Source organism: Saimiri boliviensis, chromosome 1 (genome assembly GCF_048565385.1).
Source record: "Saimiri boliviensis isolate mSaiBol1 chromosome 1, mSaiBol1.pri, whole genome shotgun sequence".
NCBI classification, from domain to species: domain Eukaryota; kingdom Metazoa; phylum Chordata; class Mammalia; order Primates; family Cebidae; genus Saimiri; species Saimiri boliviensis.
In genome coordinates, this window is record NC_133449.1 from 139193578 (window position 1) to 139216120 (window position 22543).

Consider the following 22543-nt stretch of genomic DNA (forward strand, 5'->3'; position numbering starts at 1 on the left):
ACGTACAGGTTGAGTGGTTTCTGGCTTGCTGAGAATGAGAACCCGGACTCTCACCAAGTTTCCCCATAGTGATACTGCCTCATCGCCTCCTGGAAGTCACCTGCTCCCCTAGGTTCGCTACCCCCCCGCCCCCAGGCTGCTGCTTTTTATAAACATGTCCAGTTCCGTTCCTGTAGCTCTTCCCACTCGCCTTCCTCTGTACAAACAAGCAAAGCCTAAAAACAGCTTCCAAGCCACTGACTCCGGTTCTGTCTTCTACCAACATGAGGATGTTCGATGAAAAAAAGAAAAATTTCTCTTGCTCACACTTAATCAGAATCTCTTGACTTGGGATCTGAGAACGCACGTCTGAGATGACTTTTATTTTCACGAAATTTTGAGAACGATTGCATCTAATATTCAGAAAATGTGGTTCAAAGTCCTAGAAATCCCTAGCATTTGCCAGTGTCTCTATCATATCTTGTGGAGTGATTGATTTGAAGACTGCTTGGGAAAAAGATAACTGGGACCTTAAGCAACAACTGCTGTTCTCCTATATACCTTAGAAGTTACTCGCAATGTTAGAATTTATAGGATGTACTTGCCAGGAGTCTGTGATGAGAGGGCTTTAGAATACGACAGGCCTTTGTTAAATAGGTAAAGCTCATTTGGAAGAGAGAGTCACTAAGAAAACTCAGCAGGTGAAATGAGTCTACAAAATGATGTTTCCTTCAATCATCTCACTTGAAAAGTAGTCTAACAACTTTTATAAATGTCCAGCAAAGTAGAATTTTAAAATGTCTTTTGGCAGGGCATGGTGGCTCACACCTGAAATCCAAGCACTTTGGGAGCACAAAGCGGGTGGATCATCTGAGGTCAGGAGTTCATGACCAGCCTGGCCAACATGGAGATACCCTGTCTCTACTAACAATACAAAAATTAGCTGGGTGTGGTGGTGCACACCTGTGATTCTAGCTACTTGGGAGGCTGAGGCAGAAGTATTGCTAGAACCCAAGAAGCAGAGGTTGCAGTGAGCTAAGATTGTGCCATTGCACTCCAGCCTAGGCAACAGGAGACTCCATCTCAAAAAACAAAAATCTTTTATGATTCAGACAAATGCCTATAAAAGGGAAATCCAAACATACAGCTTACATAAAACACACATAAGCATATATGTATGCCTATGCACATACATACACACAGTACACATACATACAAACACACATGGTACATCAAATACAAGTATACATATATATGTGTGTGTATATATATATATATATATATACATACACACACAAATATTTATGTGTGTGTGTGTGTGTGTGTGTGTGTTTGGGGTTTTATATAAACAGGTATATAAATGTGTTTTAAAATAGCCAAAGGAAAAAAAATGGTCCCTTTCAAAATGTAGGTGCACCAAATATGTTGTATCCTCTGAAACACTCTATATAAGTGGTCTGCAGGTAACTGTAACTGCAGCCCAGAAAAGCAGACAGGAGGTGTGGCTGGAGAGCTCTCATTGTGTCAGATGCACACTTACAGGATGTAGCCAGATTGCATGAGGAAGGGGTAAAAAGCTGTGTCAAAAAAAGATGCTCTTGAAAACCAAACACCACATGTTCTCACTCATAGGCGGGTGTTAAACAATGAGAACACATGGACACAGGGAGGGGAACATCACACACTAGGGTCTGTTGGGGGGCGGGTGGCTAGGGAAGAGATATTGGAGGGTGGGGAGATTGTAGAGGGATAACATGGGGAGAAATACCTAAAGTAGGTGACGGGGGATGGAGTCAACAAACCACCATGGCATGTGTATACTTATGTAACAGTCCTGCAAGATCTGCACATGTACCCCAGAAATTAAAGTATAATAAAAAAATTTTTTTAAGAAGGTGTTCTTAAAAACAGATTCAGAAACTTTAGAGCTCTAGCGTTTCAAGAATAAAACTGTAAGAACATTTCTATGTCAATCAGGACAAAACAATGAGCAGCATGAAAAGGATGAAGAGTCAGAAGGATACAGCAATGCAGACTCTTTTTAAAACCCAAATTAAAAAGGGAGACACAAGTTACTTGTCTCTTAAAATGGGAAGGAGAGGATGGGAAATCTGAACTTGAATTGAGCTATGTTTAAAACTGTTGAAGTGAAGCAAGAAACGTGTTTCACAGAGAAGTATAGTTACTTATTCTTCCTCCGTTAGGTATCTTTCTTCTAAAAATGTACCCATGTTAAATATTTGTGGCTAGTTAAATATTAGTTTCTATACTTCAATTTATTTAACAGAAACCCACCTGACTTGATAATATGATACACTGTGTCCATCCAAAAGCCACATCTGGAGGTTGTCACTAAGGAGGCCAAATGTAGAGCAATCTGGGCAACAAAGGAAATAGTCATCGTAGTGGATTACACCTCAGAGATAAAGTAAATATGCACCTTTCCTTAGTAACATGCATAAATAAATGAACCCATAATTACATGGTAGAGAGGGGCAGCTCTTCCTTATAGAAAATTAAAATTAACAAACTCAGAAAGAATGAGGGCAATGCAAAATCACTATTAGAGATATACCACCATAATAGTTGTTGTTAGTAAGATCCACTGATGGATGTTAAAATGAGTGAGTGAAATTTTGAAGAGAAACAAGCTATCAGTGTAGGCTGAAAGTAACTTTATAAAGAAATCTGACCGATACCACACTGACCAAGAGTTCGAGGTCCATTGTACATGTAATAGGACATATTGACGTAGGATATTACATACCGAGAAAGCTATATCACTTCTGTGGTATGCTTGCCAAACAATGCATAAACTTGATTTAGTCATGAGACAACATTAGGCAAACCAAAATTGTCTGACTTTATACAAAATAGCTGATCAGTTATTTTAAAAATGTAGAAATGTCAAGGTCATGAACGGTGAGGAAACACTAAGGAAGTATGACAAATTGAAGGACATTAAAAAGACAGAGGGACCAAGTATTCTCAAACTGGATGTCAGAACAAAACTAGAGGAATTTGCATATGATTTGTAGGTGAGTAACTCATGCTAACTTTCTGGTTTTGATACTGCAGTCAGATCATGTAAGCTGTTAACATTAGAGAAGCTGGTTGCAGGGTAAATGTGGACTCTCTGTACCAGTTTTGCAATTGTAAATCTGAAATGATTTTAATAAAAATATTTTTTTAAAAGAAAGACATGTAGCATTTTCCTGTGGACCTGTCCTTCCCTGTGCTATTTGCAAATTAAACCAAAAACAATACTGAGGCATTTTATTTCTCTCCTGGTACACATTTGAGTTTATTCTTCTAAAAGTTGCTACCGGTATATGAATGGACACCTCCCCCCTTGTAAACTGCCAGGTACATTGATGAGTCAAAGTCCAGCCTAATTACTGATAAAATGCATTCACAATATATGTGGTTATACTCATTAGACATCTCAGTAAGTAAAAGAAAATTCCTAATGAATATAACATGCAAAATGAACTGTTAATTGCCCATAAGTGTTATTGTGGGTAAATTGGTATTGCACATGGGTGACATTTTTAGCACTAATATTGTTAATGTGACTAATTTAAAACACATTTCAGTACCCCAAAAATAAAATTTAGTAAATTTAGGGCATTGAGTAATTGGCTTTTATTAAGGTTTTCTTAATTAGATACTTGCTAAATAGGTTTATTAGTGATCACAAAATGAATCTACAAAGCAACTTGTAAAAACGTAGAATTTACTGTGTAATGGCCAGTCTATTCATGGTTATAACTATCGAGAGGAGCTGGGCATGTGATAGATTGGCTATATTTTGCTTAATGTTTGCTTTGAGGTATTTTATCGTTCTAAATAGGTAGTAAATGTCCATTTAAAAAGAAAAACAATAGTCAGCAAGATGCATAAAAAAATAACTGAAGGGCCATCTATGTTTCTACCAGTTAAGCGAAAGCAATCACTCTCAATCATTCTACATGCTAAAGTCACTTTTAAATGGAGCCATGCTGACTCTTATATAAGCCGCAGCAGGTGGATGGCATTCCAGGTCCTCAGAGCCAAATACATTGAAGCAAACTGCAGCATCCAGTCCAATAAGAGTTCCTTCTCTCTTTCTCTCTCTCATTCATCCAAATGGATTTCAGGTCAAACAATTAAAAACCAAATAGAAATGTCGACAGATGATGTGATTTATCAGTTCTTGTCTTCTTGGTTTAAAAGAAGTTAAACAAGAGACACACGGCAAAAGAAGTTCAGCATGGAGTAATTTATTGCAAAAGAAAAATAATATTTTGAAAGTTAAACACAGAATAGACAGTATGCTGAGAGAGGAAATTCAGGGTGGGCTGCTCGTAAGAACGAGGCAGCAAAGACTAGCAATAGGGAGACTCCCTTTATGGTAGTCTTACATGATTCTTCACGAGGAAGTGGAAAGAGGTGTTGCTAGTAAGCACGTTCTGTGTGGTCTTCTGGGTGCCCAGACGCAGTAGCTGTACATGCTTGTTCATACATCACATGTTGCATTAGCATCTTAAATCTCTACCCATGCATGTGTTTTTTTACTATTACAGTGACCAAAGGGTCAGTTCGAGGACAGGTGAAATAGAAATACACATGCTCTCTAGAAGGGAAAGTCCCTACTGAAGATCGCTTTGCTTGTATGAACTCAATTACAGTTCAAATGCTGAGGCTTATTGTGTTGACTGAATAGACGTCATGGTTACTGCCTCCCAAGAGAACATGCTCACTTCCTTGACTACATATCCTGCCTCAGAACTGTATTAGAAAATGTGATACACCAACAACTTATCTAAGGCCACTGCAATATTGAAAACTCCCAATCTTTTCCATTTCAAATGCATGTTTAATTTATCATCCTAAAACTATACCCTTTTTCTTTTAATCCAAATGCTCATAACAGTGTTTGTAATTGTCAACACACTATGTGTGTGTGTATATATATCACATATTTTATAGTTAACATGAATATATGTGTAACATATATATAACATGTGAATATATATATACATATATATTACATGAACTCGAAGTAAGTTTTGCATCAAATAATTGTTGCACAACTAGCTGTCAGTTCTACATAGTGGCATGATTACTGCTGAACAGACAGAAATAAATGACTGACTATGACAGCACTCTTTCATAAACTGAAAAATTGGAATGGAGGCTAGCATATTTTATGAAGAGCAAATAAGAGATACAAGGGCTGGCCCATATAGTAATTATAACTGAAGAACAAAGTTTTCTGTTCATCATAGTTCAGAGCACACCAGACATACTTTATGTATAATTCTCATTTTAACACACAGTACATTGGAAAGACTTGCAGTCAAGGGTCAAGATTTAATTAAATGAATAATTTGTACAGTTTCATTAAGAGCATTCTTAATAGAGTTTGGCAATTTTTTTTTCTTAGCTTTTTTTCTTTCTTTTTTGCTTGTCTGCAAGATAGGTAAAAGAAGGTTTATCTTACTTATGATATCATATATGACACTTCAATTAAAGAAACTTAATTAATATATTTGTTGATAAATAGAGTGATGTGGGAAAGGGGTAAATCTGTTTTGTTAATAGCAGAAGTGGCGTTTAAACATAACCAGGGGTCCTTCAAGTGCTGTGGGTGAAAACAGTCAATTATTTTTTATTCTTTGCACCAGCACTTCGTTTTTTATGAGGACACCAGAAATGGACCCTTCAATTATATGTGTACAGAAAACAATATATTTTTCATCTTTATTCGATCAATATTTACTCAATTAACTCTGTGCTAAGTGCTGGGAACTAAATGTAAGACACAAAAAGACACATCTCCTGACCTCAGGAGGTTTAGTTATAGCCATGTTACAAAATTGTGCCTTCATCCTAAGAACGAGAAGAAAGTGCTCAAGAGAAACACTGAGTGAGAGATGATACAGGAGCTTGCAAATTAGAGAATGGCTAATATGTCAGTGCATTCTTTCTTTCTTGCACTGCTGTAACGAAAGATCTCTAAGACTGCATAATTTGTAAAGAAAAGAGGTGTAAATTGGTTCACAGTTCTGCAGGCTATACAGGAACCATAAAGGCTTCTGCTTCTGTGAAGACCTCAGGAAACTTCCAATCCTTGGGGAGGTAAAGGAGGAGCAAGGTATCTAATGTGGCAGGAGCAGCAAGAGAGAGGAAGCAGGGAGGTGCTACACACTTTCAAACAACCGGATCTCATGAGAACTGTCAGTATGGCAAGGACGGTATGGAGACGGATGGTGTTAAACCACTCAGGAGAAACAGCCCCATGATGCAATCATCTCCCACCAGGCCACACCTCCAACATTAGGGATTACAATTCAACATGAGATTTGGTGAGGACACAGATCCAAACTATATCAGTTGAGAACTTTATAGTCCTGATATAATAGGCTAATTAGGCAGCCACTTCAATGAACTATCCAAGAGATGACAATTGAATGGGGATTTTTGGAGAAAGAGCTATGGGGTAGATTTATAATAAAGAAATAAATAGATCAATTGTGGAAATAAATTGCATAGGGCATGTGATGAGCGTGGACGCCTGGCTTGTTTTTAACTTTTCACAGCTAGGTATATAGCATTGCTCTTCCATGAAACGTGAAACATTGGAAGACACCAGCGATGGGAGGTTGCAGAAAGATGCATTGCTGGAGTAAGACACAGAGCATGAAAAATGAGGCTGATCTTCATGTCAGCCCAATGGTGGGTCTACAGGATGTGAAAGAGAGAGTATGCCAGAATTTTCCAGCTGGTACTCTGCAAGGATAAATATTCTATGTTCTGGGGAAAAAATGCATTATCAAACATTTTGATTTGCTTGTTAATGTCTTGGAAGCTAGAGCCTATCTTGCATCTGAGTAGAGGTCTCCACTAAAGAGTAAGATTGTCATTGACACTTGGGCAGAAAGAAATCAGGTGTTGACCAGAAACTGTCCTTTCTTTTGAACTGTGACCTTTATGCCTCGGGGTGAGAATTGTACCACCTGGGCAGGAGGACAAAGGAAGGAAGACTAAGTAGGAGAACCTTTGGATGACATGATTGGTGGATTCTAGGAAATGTGATAACAGATATCCAACTGAATTCACTTTTCCTGCACATATAGGTATTGTCTGTTATTTCCAAACCTTCCATAATTTTTATCTTAAAACCTGTGTTATCGGCCAGGCTCAGTGGCTCACGCCTGTGATCCCAGTACTTTGGGAGGCCAAGGTGGGTGGATCACTAGGTCAGGAGTTCAAAACCAGCCTGACCAAGATGATGAAATTCCATCTCTACTTTAAAAAATACACAAAAAGTAGCCAGGCATGGTGGTAGTCACCTGTAATACCAGCTACTCAGGATGCTGAAGCAGGAGAATTGCTTGAACCTGGTTGGGGGTGGTGGGCAGAGGCTACAGGGATCCGAGATCACACCACTTCACTCCAGCCTGGGCAACATAGTGAGACTCCATTTCAAAAAATAAAAAATGTTGTGAAGTCACATCACTGTATCTGCTGAATTATTAAGGGGAAGACCTGAGCTTCAGCCAGAAACAGTTGGTCATGCAAAACAAGGGTAAATTAAACTCTAGTTTGGTCACTAAGAAATAGTCTAATGTGAGCCAGTTGGCTGAAGCAACATAAGCACAAAAATGAGTTAGTTGAATCTGACACCATCCTTTTAGGATCTCTAGAAAAGCGTAGAGGAGAGAAGGTACCTACCTAGAAGATCTAACTTTCTGAAGTCTCAAGTTCAAACTATTTGTATTTGGGTGTTAAAGAAATGGATGGTATTTGAAAGCTGTGTGAATTATGCTGAAGTTTGCCTTGGTTTCACTGAACTTCCTGGAAAGCAGAAGGAGATTCTATATCTCTCTCCAAACCACTCCTTCAAAGGAAATGCATTGATACAGCAATAAATCATTGCATGTGTGTAACTATGATTTATTTTGGAAAATTAGTAGCAATTTTTAAAAGAATATTAATATCTCAAAAAATATTTCCCTTCAAACTGTGGATTTCAAGAATAAGACTACCTCCAAGTTTATACTGTGTCTTATCGTTTAACTTCCTAAGCTTCAGTTTCATTATAAAAGCCAATAGAAAAAGTGAAATTGCTAAAAAGATACTTTTTAGGGAAATTTCAACACAGTATCAGTTTCATACATCATGAAATTTCAACTATGGTAAAGTCAGATGGGACTGTATTTCCACCAGGAAAGTCATCAGGAAAGATGAAAGATTTTCTTTCTTTTATACGAATCGCAGGGAGAAAAACAATATGCAGACATAAAATGTAACACCATTCAAAAAGTATTATCAACATTATCACCAATAGTTCTTAATATAAGGAATGTGACTAATTTGAAACTGACTTTGTCGTTTTCTTTTGTGTGTTTTGTAAGTTACAATATAGTACTTTTGCCATGTGTGTTTTATTTTCTTTCTTATAACTATAATCTCATTCCAGAAGATGCTATTCTCCAATAATTTATCTGGTGCTGTAAATTTCTACTGAGAAAAGTTTGTCAGAGACCTCCAGCAAATGAAAAAAAATCACTGCAAGGTGTGTTTCAATCCTCATAGTCATTTGTGATCATATTCCTTTAATACATATTTTGAAAGAACAGGTCATTTCACTGCTCAATTAAAAATTTAATTTGTTCCTGTTGAAAATACAGAGAAACATGAATCATTTATAACAGCTTGTTTTGAATGAAAACATGAATTCATTCAACAAGAACATACTTTACCAGAAAGTTCATCAAATGAATAGCTTTGAAGCAGATGTGTTGGTTCAATGGGCATAAATTCATGTCCAGTATCAGCATGTGAAATAAGGTAATTATTTATCAAGAGCAAACCCAAGTTAGTATGGTATGACAGAAAAAATTATCATAAGAACTGGTCTTGGTAGTTCCTGGCTTGATAAAATAAATGTTCATAATGTAATGATGCCTCAAAAAATGATTATTATTGCTTCTAATTTTCAGAAACAAGATGAAGGTACTAAGCAATTCAAGTTGTGAGAGTTTTTCTTTCTTAGAAGGAGGGAAGGGTTAGCTGGCAGCCAGAGCCATGGAAGGAGTCTAAGTTTCATTCCAGTTAGATTCGCTATTTGCATTTCCTTCATATAATAAATGTAAGATAGATTTATAAAAAGAAATTAACTACACATGATATTTCTGACTCAGGAAATATGAGCATAGGCAGTTACTGCCCAAGAATTTTGTACATAGAAAAATAAAGAGACACCTAAAAACAGATTTCTTTCTGGAAAAGCTCAGACAAAAGGGTTCTGGAGTGAAGGATCTCAGGCCTAGTTGGATGAAGCAAATGACGGGAATGGAGGTGTGATAAGTAGAACAATGCCCTGCAAAGCTGTCCACATCCTAGTCCTTGTGACCTGTGAATACCTGCCTTATGCAGCAAAGGGGAATAAGGTTGCGGATGGAATACAGGACACAAATCAACTGGCATTAAATAGAGAGATTATGTTTAATGATTTGATTATCTGGATTGTGGTCTCAGTGTAATCACAAGTGTCCTTAAAAGTGGAAAAGGGAGGTAACAGAGGAGGTCTCGGTGACATACTTTGAGAAAAACTTGATCTGCCCTTGCTGATTTTGAAAATAAAGAGGCTGGACATGGTGGCTCACACTTGTAATCCCAGTACTTTGGGAGGCCGAAGTGGATGGATCACCTGAGGTCAGGAGTTCAAGATCAGCCTGGCCAGCATGGTGAAACCCCATGTCTACTAAAAACACAAAAATTAGCCAGGCATGATGGTGCACACCTGAAATCCCAGCTACTAAGGAAGCTGATACAGGAGAATCACTGAACCTGGGAGGTGGAGGTTGCAGTGAGCTGAGATTGTGTCACCACTGAGCCCTAGCCTGGGTGACAGAGCAAGACTCCAGCTCAAAAAAACAAAAGAAAGAAGGAATCATGTAACAAAGACTGTGGACAATAAACAGATGCTGAAAAGGCAAGAAAACTAATTTCTTTGAGCTTCTAGGAGAAAACACAATCCTGCCAACACTGATGTTAGCCCAGTAAGACATATTTTGGAATTCTAGCCTACAGAACTTCAAGGTGATAAATGTGTGCAGTGTTAAACCACTACATGGCTATAATTTGTTACAGCAACAATAAAAAAGTAATAAAGAGAGGGTAAAGTAAATATCTACAAACAGAATTATGAGGAATTCTTGTTCCATTATACACAGTCATAGAAACTCATCCTAAAGCAGTTAGTGTCAAAAAAAGAAAGCCTCATTTGAAATATAACTTTCAGGTGTTACTTTCTTCCATACATAAATGATGAACCAATCTCATCAGATATTTGAGGAGTTTTTGCTATAAAAAATATACAAAAACAAGTCAATAGTAAACCCCAGAGATTAGAAGAAAAGATACAATGTAGGGAGAAAAATAAATTTTCAAAAAAAAATAAATAATATAATTAAAGAGATAATAGAAGTCAGTATACAAATAAAATAAATCAGGAACTCTGGGAAAAGTGCATTCATGGAACTTGAAAATGTAAAATATGAAAGCTGAAATAAAAAAGGTTATCAGTAGAAGGACTGGAAGATAAAGTTGAATAAGTCTTCCAAAAATTAGAAGAAAAATGAAAAATATATGAAGGCGAAAAAAAGAGCATAAACTCAGGTGGTAAAACAAAACTTCTAGAAAGAAAGAATAAACCAAACAGTGGGCAGTATGGATTAATTTTGCCCGAAGAGAGACCTGGCCTTTGCCTTTCGCTCTGGAGAAGTAATCTCTAAGGTCTTCAAATGTCCTGCCTAACAAGAAGGCTTTTGCTTACTTTAGGGCCTTAGGCCACGTCCGGTAGTCTGTGCTAACAATGAGATTTACGATAGGAACTCTGACCACATCAGATAGTCTATGCAAACAATGTGATTTATGGAGAAGAAGATTTTGGAGAATCACTGGAGTCATGCGGGCAATCAACCATGTCTATGTGACCATGCCCCAGTAAAAAGCTCTGGAAACAAAAACTCAAATAAGCTTCCCTGGTGGGCAATACTTCATGCATATTACACATGTCGCTGTTGGGAGAATTTAGCAGCGTTCACAAGTCCATGGGGAGTTGACAACTGGAAGTTCATGCTTAGAACTCTACTGGGTGCTGTGTCTCTTTCCCATGGTAACTGTCATCTGTATTGTTTTGCTGTAATAAAGTGTACAACCACCATAGTAGCTTTCTGTATGTTGCGTGAATCATTCTATCAAATTATAAAACTGAACGTCATCTTGAGGATCCTCAAACTCACAAATGGTATCAGAATTGAGGGTTTTTGGGGGGACTCTGGAATTATTAAACTGTATGCCTATGAGAGTGATTTAAGGAAACCCCAAAGCATAAAAACTGACAATATTAAGTGCTGAGAATGAAGACCCACACAAATGCTCCCTCATTGCTGGCATAAATGCAAACTAAAATAGCAATTTTGGCAATTTCTTATAAAGTCATACATGCCCTTACCATATGACACAGGAATTCGAATTCTAGGCATTTACCTAAGAGAAATAAAAATTTATGTTCACGCAAAAAACAAAATGGGAGTTTTATGGCATCTTTGTTTATAATTGCAAAAACTGGAAACAACCTTGTTTTCATCAACAGATGAATGAAAAAGCTGTGATACTTTCATATAATAAATATTATTCAGCAAAAAAAACATGGAATGAAATTTTTCCTTAAGTGAAAGAAGCCAAACTCAAAAGGCTGCATACTGTATGGTCCCATTTATATGGCATTCTAGAAAATGCAAAAATATAAATATGGACAACAGATGAGTGAATACCAGAGTGAGGAAGTGGGGAGAGGGGTTGACCACAAAGAGGAAGCCTTAGGGAATTTTAGGAGGTGATGAAACAGTTCTATATTATGATTGTATAGGTGCACACATAATGCTATGCACTTATATAAGCTCACAGGGCTATATATCACAAGGGTTAATTGGTTAATTTTACAGTATTTAAATGAAGAAAACATTTTTAAAATACTAAAAAACATGGAAGAAATCACAAAGAAAGATCAATAGACTTCACAAATGAAGTTCTTTGATTTAAAAATAAAAGTCACTGGTGCAATGTCATAAAGATTCTGAAAGGAAATTAATTGCAACTTACAATTATGTATTTCACAAATCTGTTAATCTAATGTGAAAATAAATATATTTATGAACATAGAAGTTTTCAGAATACTTGCCTCCTACCTATTCTTTCTCTGGAAATAACTGCAAGATTTATTTCATCAAAATGAGGGAGTCAATCGAGCATGAGAAAGGCATAAGGAGGAAGACACTGGGGATTCAACAGATATATCAGGAATGACATGGCAGGAATTCGCAGCATGAGAAGAAAGGAAACCTTGGGTTGACAGCTGTGAAGCATCCTCCAAGGAAGCAAGGGCAGAATGCATTGACACCGTGGCAGCCTCACTAACGTGCAGCAGAGAAATGCTGGCATCTGCAGCATTCGGGATGCTGCTGAGACAGAAGTGAAGTCACCTCACAGTGGAGAAACCTTACAAACCATCTTTATCAGAGTGATCATCATGAGTTGTCGAAGAAATTGAAATTATGCACCGCACCCACTGTTAAAATGCAATGAGAAAAACACAGCACCAGTTTAGTGCTATCATTGACTAATATGAACAATCTGAAAGCAATCAAGAGGAAACATCAGCTAAACCCAAACAGAGGGCTGTGATACTAAGTAAGTGGTTTATAACCTTCACAAAGATGTCATGGGTGTGGAAGTCAAGGAAAGGCTAATACATTCCTACAGCCAAAAGCGAACTAAAAATAGATGACAACTGAATGCAACGCCTGATTCTAAAGTGGATCCTTTTGTTACAAAATACATCATTGGGACAGCGAGTGAATCTATGAGATCTGGAGATTAGATGGTAATAAGGTATCACACTTCCAAATTTTCTGTAACATGCTTATTGTCTCAAAGTTTTTTTAAAGTAACAATCCTTTGTTTTTAAACGCTAGTCAGTTTTCAAACCTAGACTTCACTATATATAAGAGAGCCTGCAGGAATGTTTGCAGAAAAATCTACAGGAGGAAGGACCCTGCAGCATCCCCATGAGTGTATATATTAATGATTCCCCTGTCTTTTCCAGAGGTAATGATGATCATGTACTGCAATAACTATACATTATGTGGAGAACAGAGAATAGACAAACATTTCAAGGATATTGGACAAAGGATCTGAGTAGACATTGATAACTAGAGCTTTCTTCTGGTCTATCTCCATCCCTCATAAGAGTGCAGGTATATTGGCACCAGGAAAGGGTCCTGGCTCAGGCCAAGCCAATGGACCCTGGTAGTCATTTCCCTGGTCTCCAAATATATAATTAGAATGAATTTGTCCAGTGCTGATACTGCCCCCAGTTTGGTTCCTCGGACAATGCAGGGACATAAGAAGAGCACTGACAGTAAAATAATCCAAGTGGCAGAAACTATTCCCTCCACAGCTCCATTGTCCAAAATGGTGAATGTATGCTGGGGGGCAGAGGGACAAAGATTAATGCTATCCTTAATGACTGAAAACACGCAAAGTCAGTGGCCCCCATAGTACCTCCAGTTAAATTAATGATCTAGCCCCTGAAGGAACCAGAGGATGCCGAGAACAACAATGGTCTGCCACAAACTTAAACTGGCAGAAGTCCTGACTGCAGTTGCTGCATCAGATGTGGTGCTTTAGTTAGGACATATTAACATGGTCTCAGGTATATACTAGGTGACTAAATAACTTGAACAATGTATCATCTTCCAAACCCATTAGAAAAGAAATTTAGAAACAGTTTGCACTTACCTGAAATGGACAACGGTCTTGCCCCAACCACTTATTAAATAGGGAATCCTTTCCTCCATTGCTTGTTTTTGTCAGGTTTGTCAAAGATCAGATGGTTGCACATGCATGGCGTCACTTCTGAGGCCTCTGTTCTGTTCTATTGGTCTATATCTCTGTTTTTGTACCAGTACCATGCTGTTTTGCCCTACAAGAGCTCCTGAAGGAAGCACTAAACATGGAAAGGACCAACCAGTATCAGCCACTGCAAAAACATACCAAATTGTAAAGACCATCAATACTATGAAGAAATTCCATCAACTAATGGTTAAAACAACCAGCTAGAATCAAAATGGCAGGATCAATTCACACGTAACAAGATTAACCTTAAATGGAAATGGGCAAAATGCGCCAATCAAAAGACACCGACTGGCAAACTGGATAAAAAGTCCAGACCCATTGGTGTGCTGTATTTAGGAGACACACCTCATGTGCAAAGACACACATAGGCTCAAAATAAAGGAATGGAAGAAAATTTACCAAGCAAATAGAAAGAAAAAAAAAAAAAGCAGGAGTTGCAATCCTAGTCTCTGATAAAACAGACTTTAAATCACAAAGATCAAAAGAGACAAAGAAGGGGAGTACATAACAGTAAATGTATCAATGCAACAAGAAGAGCTAACGATCCTAAATATACATGCACACAATACAGCAGCACCCAGATACATAAAGCAAGTTCTTAATGACCTACAAAGAGACTCAGAATCCCACACAATAATGGTGGGAGACTTTAACATCTCATTGTCAATATTAGATCAAAGAGACAGAAAATTAACAAGGATATTCAGGATTTAAACTCGGTTCTGGACCAAGTGGACCTAATAGACATCTACAGAACTCTCCATCCCAAATCCACAGAATATACATTCTTCTTGGTACCATAATGCACTTATTCTAAAACTGACCACATAATTGGAAGTAAAACACTCCTCAGCAAATGCAAAAGAATGGAAGTCATAACACACAGTCTCTCAGACCACAATGCAATCAAATTAGAACTCAGGATTAAGAAATTCACTCAAAACTGCACAACTGCATGGAAACTGAACAACGTGTTACTGAATGACTACTGGATAAATAATGAAACAAAGGCAGAAATAAAGATGTTCTTTGAAACCAGTGAGAAGGAAGACACAATGTTCCAGAATCTCTGGGACACATTTAAAGCAGTGTCCAGAGGGAAATTTATAGCACTAAATACCCACAAAGGAAATGAGGAGAGATCTAAAATTGATACCCTAACTGCATGATTAAAAGAACTAGAGAGACAGGATCAAACAAATTCAAAACCTAGCAGAAGACAAGAAATAACTAAGATCAAAGCAGAACTGAAGGAGATAGAGACACAAAGAACCCTTCAAAAAAATCTATAAATCCAGGAGCCTTTTTTTAAAAGATCGATAAAATAGACTGCTAGACAGACTAATAAAGAAGAAAAGAGAGAAGAATCCAATAGATACAATAAAAAATGATAAAGGGGATATCACCATGGATCCCACAGAAATACAAGCTACCATCAGAGATTACTATAAACACCTCTATGTACATAAACCAGTAAATGTAGAATAAATGGATAAATTACTGGGTACTTACACCCTCACAAGACTAAACCAAGAAGTTGAATCCCTGAATACACCTGTAACAAGGTCTGAAGTTGAGGCAGGAATTAATAGCCTATCAACCAAAAAAAGTCCAGGACCAGATGGGTTCACAGCCAAATTCTACCAGAGGTACAAAGAGAAGCTGGTACCATTCCTTCTCCAACTATTCCACACAATACAAAACGAGGGAATCCTCCCTAACTCATTTTATGAGGCCAACATCATCCTCATACCAAAACCTGGCAGAGACACAACTTAAAAAAAGAAAATTTCAGGACAATATCCATAGTGAACAATTGATGTGAAAATCCTCAATAAAATACTGGCAAACCAAATCCAAGAACACATCAAAAAGCTTATCTGTCATGATCAAATTGGCTTCATCCTTGAGATGTAAGCCTGGTTCAACATAAGCAAAATATAAATGCAATCCATCATATAAACAGAACCAAAGGCAAAAACCACATGATTATCTCAATAGATGCAGAGAAGGCCTTCGACAAAATTCAACAGCCCTTATGCTAAAAACTCTGAATAAACTAGGCATTGATGGAATGTATCAAAATAATAAGAGCTATTTATGACAAATCCAGAGCCAATATCATACTGAATGGGCAAAAACTGGAAGCATTCCCTTTCAAAACTGGCACCAGACAAGGATGCCTTCTCTCACCACTCCTATTCAACACTGTATTGGAAGTTCTGGTTAGGGCAATCAGGAAAGAAAAAATAGTAACGGTATTCAATTAGGAAAAGAGGAAGTCAAATTGCCTCTAATTACAGACAACATGATTTTATATTTAGAAGACCTCATTATCTCAGCCCAAAATCTCCCTAAGCTTATAAGCAAATTCAGGAAAGTCTCAGGATACAAAATCAATGTGCAAAAATCACAAGCATACCTATACACCAATGACAGACAAACAGAGATCCAAATCATGAGTGAATTCTCATTCACAATTGCTACGAAGAGAATAAAACACCTACAAACACAATTAACAAGGGATGTGAAGGACTTATTCAAAAAGAATTACAAACCACTGCTCAAGGAAATAAGACAGGACACAAACAGATGGAAAAACATTCCATGCTCATGGTTAGGAAGAATCAATATTGTGAAAATGGCTCTACTGTCTAAAGTACTTTATAGATTCAATGCTATCCCCATCAAACTACCATTGACTTTCTTCACAGAATTGGGAAAAAACACCTTAAACTTCATATGAAATCAAAAAAGAGCCTGCATAGGCAAGACAATCCTAAGCAGTAAAAACAAAGCTGGAGGCATCACACTACCTGACTTCAAACTATGCTACAAGGCTACAAACCTTACCAAAACAAGTAATGGGAAAAGGATCCCCTATTTAATAAATGATGTTGGGAAAACTGGCTAGCCATAAGCAGGAAGCTGAAACTGGATCCCTTCCTTATACCTTCCACAAAAATTAACTCCAGATGGATTAACATTTAAACATAAGATCTAACACTATAAAACCCCTAGAAAAATACCTAGGCAATACCATTCAGGACATAGGCATGGGCAAGGATTTCATGATTAAAACACCAAAAGCAATGGCAACAAAAGTCAAAATAGACAAACCGGATCTAATTAAACTTAAGAGGTTTTGCACAGCAAAAGAAACTATCATTAGAGTGAACTGGCAACTAACAGATTTGGAAAAAAATTATACAATCTGCTCATCTGACAAATGGCTAATATCCAGAATCTACAAAGAACTTACACAAATTTACAAGAAAAAAACAATGAACCCGTCAAAAAGTGGGTGAATGATATGAACAGACTTCTCAAAAGAAGACATTTATGAAGCTAACAAACATATGAAAAAAAGCTCATCATCTCTGGTCATTAGAGAAAAGCAAATCAAAACCACATTGAGATACTATCTCACACCAGTTAGAATGGCAATTATTAAAAATCAGGAGACAACAGATACTGGAGAGGATGTGGAAAAATAGGAACACTTTTACACTGTTGGTGGGAGCGTAAATTAGTTCAACCATTGTGGAAGACAGTGTGGTGATTCCTCAAGGATCTAAAAATACAAATACCATTTGGCCCAGCAATCCCATTATTGAGTATACAGCCAAAGGATTATAAGTCATTCTATTGTAAAGACACATGCTCACGTATGTTCATTGGGGCACTGTTTACAATAGCAAAGATTTGGAACTAACCCAAGTGCCCATCAATGATAGACTGGATAAAGAAAATGTGGCACATACACACCATGGCACATACACACTCATCGTTTTTGTGGCTATGCAGCCACAAAAACGATGAGTTCATGTTCTTTGCAGGGACATAGATGAATCTGGAAACCATCTTTCTCAGCAAACTATTACAAGAACAGAAAACAAAACACTGCATGTTCTCACTCATAAGTGGATGCTGAACAATGAAAACACATGGACACAGGGAGGGGAACATCACATACTGGGGCCTGTTGGGAGGTGGGGGGCTGTGGGAGGGATAACAGCAGGTGGGGACATTGGGGAGGGATACATTAGGAGAAATACCTAATGTAGATGATGAGGTGATGGACGCAGCAAACCATCATGGCACGTGTATATCTATGTAACAAACGGGCATGTCTGCACTTGTACCCCAGAACTTAAAGTACAATAAGTAAAAATAAATAAATAAAAACTTAAAAAAAATAATTATTACTTTTTTCAGGTATGGATTTCCTTTACTACCTGCAAGCCATCGGCTACCACTACCTGTTGAGGGGTCTACAGAGCCCCTGTGGTGGTACGGTATGTGACAGGACTAGCATATTTTGTAGCAGTGTACCCACTCCCTCTTATCCTTTGCTGTAATGTGGATCTTTCACTGATTTAAGATTTTCTGAGAGACTATGTGAGGAGTAACTGTCTAACCAACAGTAAGTGAGGGAGCTGCCATTACACTCTGAGGAAGGGAGAATTGTGATTTGCATGTTGATATTTCTTTGATCAATTTTAATTGTAACTGCCAAAGTGCAGCAGATATACCTTGAGAAGGTCATTGTACACAAGGTTTCAAAAACCTGGTAGTGTCGTCAGCTGGAGACATCAGAACCAGGTGTGGATGGTAGAGGAGGAAGAGGATGAGTACAAGTCACAGCCAAGAGACTAACTGCAGGGGTAGGGTCTATGATTTATTCCATACTCCTCCCTCCTGTCCAAGATATGAAGCTCACTAGAGTTCTGAAGGAGCCGCTCCCGTAGCTCATATGAAGTAGGTGGATCTGATTAGCACAGGGGGGAAAACCTCAGAGATGCTGTACTGTGCCACTGAGATGCTTTATTTCAGGACAGCAATTTATTCTTCCCAGCTGCTGGCCATTTTTGTCCTCCCACTTCAGGAACCACTTAAGCTGAAAAGGGCCATTTGTCCAAGTTCATGCCCACTTCACAAAGCAGTTACCATTCAATGACTGGTCAATACAAGAATATAAATTCCCATCTCCTCCACCCTAACTCGGGACATCACTAAAGAATCATGTCAGCAGGGTCGGCTGATCCCTTGCTATGACCACACCACAGTCTGCTTTTCCATCTGCCTCATCCCACATCATCCTGTCTTCGACTGGCATTAATCTCTACAGTGAGAAGCCCTAAAAGGCTTCTTCCAAGGTAATCTCTGTCTCAAAGTTTGCTTCCCAGGGAACCCACACTATAGCAGCAGGTTATTTATAAACGTAGAGAGAGTTAAAGAGAAGTTAAAAGAGTTATAAGTGATGGGGAGGGGATCTGGCAATGGAGAGCTATTTTCTTCTGGTTAGCATTCTCGAGCTGTTTAATTTTTAAACTATGTGCATGTATTTTTAATAAATATTTAAACACAATGTTAAAATAGAAAAACAGATTTTTTAAAGATTACACTGGAAAATCCATTGTAATTGTGGGTCAGATTTATTTTCCAGCTCATTTTATTTTTATTTGCAAATATTCCAACCCAAGCTCCAGCTTTCTGAATCGCATGATATGCACACTACTTTGTTCCCTTATCTTCACTCCTTATTTCTTGCACAGACAAATGTGTTCACCCTCCCACATCCCCAACACAAAGACATTCAGCTTCTAAACTTTATCCTCCATGTTACCACTCTCTGTCATCCAGACTTTGGAAAAGTGGAAGACAACCAGGACATATTGAAGGTATCTAGTCTATTCATCATTTAGTTGAGACATAAGTTTGAAAATCAAATGATTTGCTTGAACATGCATTGATTTAGGATATGTCTAATTTATCCTTTTATCAGGAGGAAAATATTTGATGACTCCCTCAGTGACATCAAATTCTTATTGTGGATTTCACAAAGCCTATATGTAAAAGTGCTTCAGCAGTAATAATTGTCTCTCCTGCAGTCAAGGACCATAAACCTACCGAATATTTTTAAAGAAAGCCATGCCTATCAATAACAATGACCTATCAAAGCAAGGTTGATGTTCATTTAGAAAAGATAATGGATAAGTTATAGAACTATAGATCATTGGTGACAAAGAGAATATCAAGATCCTTCAGATTTTTCTACACCACTAAATAATTGCCAAAATTCCAGGTCTTGGAGGCACTAAGATCAATATCACATGGAGTAAAAAGGACATTGTAGTCACAACTTCAGCACTTATACACTGATACGTGTTCCCTTGGGAACATCAATTGATATCACTGCATCTTAGACTTTTCATCTGTAAAAGTATTCACACTAAATAATGTCAGTGCTGTCCAATTCTATGAGGGACTCTGTTACTCTGAAGGTCAAAAGCATCTACTGAAAGATAACTTTGAAATGATTGACTTCTGTTTTGCATTTTAGTTCAAAAATGCATTTTATTAATAATAAAAGGAGAGATTACAAATCAGGAAATCAAAGTCATGGCATAGTATGTGCCAATGCATTTTGATGCCATAATGTTGAGTCTCTTGCAGTGCAGACCACAGAGGACTATGAGGCTTTACCAATAAACCTCTCTAGAGACCAGCTACCAATGAGGTTAATAATGCTATTAAATAACATTTGCAAAAGATTCAGAGCTATAATGATGTTTGCATTCAGTTTTGCATCAAATAAATAACATCATTTCTACGTTAAATCCTTCGCTTGTCACCGTAGGTCTACCGCTCAAACAAAGAGTATACCATTTACCAACATAGATCCTTGATCCTTCCTAAACTACTATGTTAATTCAGGTTCTTAAGATTTAGTCAGACATTTTCAGAAACATCAATTTGGATATAATAATATGAGAAAAGAGAGGCAGGTTTTATAAGAGTTAACAAGGAAAATACAGAAAATAAGAAAATAGTAATGCTAAATTTACGTATTTCTAGATCCTTCTGTGTAGACAAACTAAGAAATCCAGTATTTACTTGGGAGGCACTTGAAGGTATGAGTATGGATAACAGAGTGCCTTTAATGTATAATTGGCTTAAGGAATTCAAAGATAGTTTCCTGTATGCATGGTCTCAGGATTAATTATTGTAACGGTTTCATAAGATTATTGATCATTCTTTGATCTCCTACTGTATAATACACCCCGACCAGAATGTACCATTCAGCAAGTCATATTGATTCTTGGTAACTTTTGAGAAATTAACCCCATCATCTCAGATAAGAAGTATCTAGAATGACAAATTCAGCACAGATCGTTTAAGATGCTATCTCCCTGTAGAGTGTGCATTCTTTAATTACTGATTGTGTAGATCACTGATGCTTGCAGCTCAGATTTCAGAAAGTATGCACTGGAAGTCTATGCACAAGAAAATGTACACCCAATGGGGTATATATTTCAGATTGGGAAACGGAACTCAATATTTCAATTTGCCTCTTTTTTTTGGTAATATATGATTCGTGAAGTAAAATCATTGAAGATCAAGGCAAATTTTGTGATAAACTTTAGAAAAATAGAAATGCAAACCAATAAAGAACTGATCTAAGGTTTGGGGAAAATATCAGAAGTATATTTCATTTGAGGTATTACAGTTGTAAATTAAAAAATAACTTTTTGCTGTGTTAAGATTTTTAAATATATCAACAAGTTTAGTTGAAAACATTTTACATTCTCTGGGAAACTGACATTACTCAGGGTCTCAAGCAGTGTCACCATCAAACAATGGTAGCAAATTAACTGGAAAACTTTTTTAAAAGGAAAGTCATGACATACTAAGAACCACTGCACTTTCTGGGTCTTGTGAAATACAACTTCCACGTTCAGAGTTGAAGTCTGACACTCAAAACCAAATGTATTCAACATTATTAAGAAGAGACAAATAGAAAAATGAGCAAAACCAACAAAGCAACGACAACAAAACATTTTTCGAGACTATTGATGTATTGTATTGAATATAATACAGAGAAAGATAAAGGGGCTTTATTATGCCTGCGGCCACTGAAGATGCAAGCGCCGGCCAAACAGGATCTGAGAAGCATTTCCAGGTCTATGAATAACACCATGGGAAGACAAAAGCAATCACAGCAAATGTTCTTAAATAAAGCAAGGTCATTAGAGTCCAAATTTAATTTTTACCTATAACAAAACTTACGTATTACATGGTTAAGAGACCAAGGCTACAGTTTTCACTTGTAAAAACTGTAGCCATTAAGCAGGTTAAACTTGTTTTAGATCATACCAGAACAGTTGCAAATTAACAGCAATATCTAATTTATTGTTCCATAAAATGAATGCTATGAGAAATACGTTACTGGACGAGGCTTCCTGGAGCCACCCCAAGCCTGGACATGGCAAGATGGCAGCGCTGCAAACTCATTGCCTGTACATTCAGTGTAAGAGCATTTGTTTGTCCACTGAGAGCCCCTGGCTATTAAACCAAACTGTCATAATTATGTGTTAAATCATAGCTGCCAATCAGAAGAAGTACTCTTTCTGATTTTCATTGACTGTATTTTGTATATTAAGCTCACTTTTCAGAACAGCCTCAGCACTGTCTACATTCTCTGACCTCTTTGCCTCAGTTCTTTTATATAACCTTTTTTGCTGATAAATGCGAACAGCTATGGCAGTGATGCAAAGCAAAATAAAAATCACAACAGCTATCAGAC

At 37.4% G+C, this 22543-nt stretch overlaps 1 protein-coding gene across 4 annotated transcripts in view; it reads right to left on the reverse strand.

The window, feature by feature from the left end:
• Positions 1-22543, reverse strand: part of CNTNAP4 (contactin associated protein family member 4) — a 369359-nt gene that overhangs the window by 54834 nt on the left and 291982 nt on the right. For 3 of the 4 annotated variants that reach the window (XM_074404960.1, XM_074404947.1, XM_074404931.1), the window contains one exon: positions 2275-22543. In XM_074404960.1, coding sequence (XP_074261061.1) covers positions 22350-22543 — 194 coding nt within the window. In that variant the 3' untranslated portion in view covers positions 2275-22349. Of the gene's footprint in view, positions 1-1825 lie in introns of those variants that run through there. The other variant, XM_074404936.1, reaches the window with a different exon arrangement.